This window comes from Fulmarus glacialis, unplaced genomic scaffold (genome assembly GCF_000690835.1).
Source record: "Fulmarus glacialis isolate BGI_N327 unplaced genomic scaffold, ASM69083v1 scaffold36250, whole genome shotgun sequence".
Lineage (NCBI taxonomy): Eukaryota > Metazoa > Chordata > Aves > Procellariiformes > Procellariidae > Fulmarus > Fulmarus glacialis.
Window position 1 is genome coordinate 4,741 of NW_009190263.1, and position 623 is coordinate 5,363.

General features: G+C 51.7%; 1 protein-coding gene across 1 annotated transcript in view; it reads left to right on the forward strand.

Moving 5' to 3' along the window:
- Positions 1–386: 386 nt before the first annotated feature.
- Positions 387–623, forward strand: part of SLC2A12 (solute carrier family 2 (facilitated glucose transporter), member 12) — a gene marked incomplete at its 3' end in the record, with an annotated part of 29,932 nt that continues 29,695 nt past the window's right edge. Inside the window, exon 1 of the mRNA XM_009585010.1 lies at positions 387–616. Coding sequence (XP_009583305.1) covers positions 540–616 — 77 coding nt within the window. The remainder of the gene's footprint in view (positions 617–623) is intronic.

Here is a 623-nt window from a genome sequence, read left to right on the forward strand (position 1 = left end):
TGGCTTTTTTAACTCTCAGCTATTTCTCACCACAACTTGCTCACGATTTACAAGAACGAAGCAATGCCGCGTGTGTGTGCTCAGTGCCCTAACTTCAGCTGACTCAGCAAACACTTCAAATCTTCCCCTTCCGTGCGCCTTCTCTGTTAAAAACCTGTGCGTATGAACACGAAAGAGCGGAGTGAAAGAGTGAGAGAGACCCTTTAAGCTAATGGGTAAGGAATGTGCATTGAGCTGTGCGTGGACGTCTGATGTCTCCAACTATTTGTTAAAAGGCAAAAGCAATACTTCCGACAGACGGCCCTCCCCTCGCCTGCAATAGGCTCCCAAGAATAGCAACAGCCTGTGTCACTGCAAAGGGCAAAGCCTTCTGAAATAGCAACAAAGTTGTGCACAAACCACTTTGTGGTTTGCATTTGGTTTCAGCCAGCTTCAGCAACTTGTTGCCATGAGGAAAATAACCTGCGCTTTCCTCTGCGGCCGGGGAAGGACCGCTGCCCTGTGAAGTGCTCCTGCCCCAAGGTGCAAAGAGGGTGGCAATGGTACCTGGGCAGAGCACGGAGGATCTCGGCCAGCAGAGCCAGACGATGAGAGCAGGGGAGGCTGAGGAAAGCAGGCGGGGC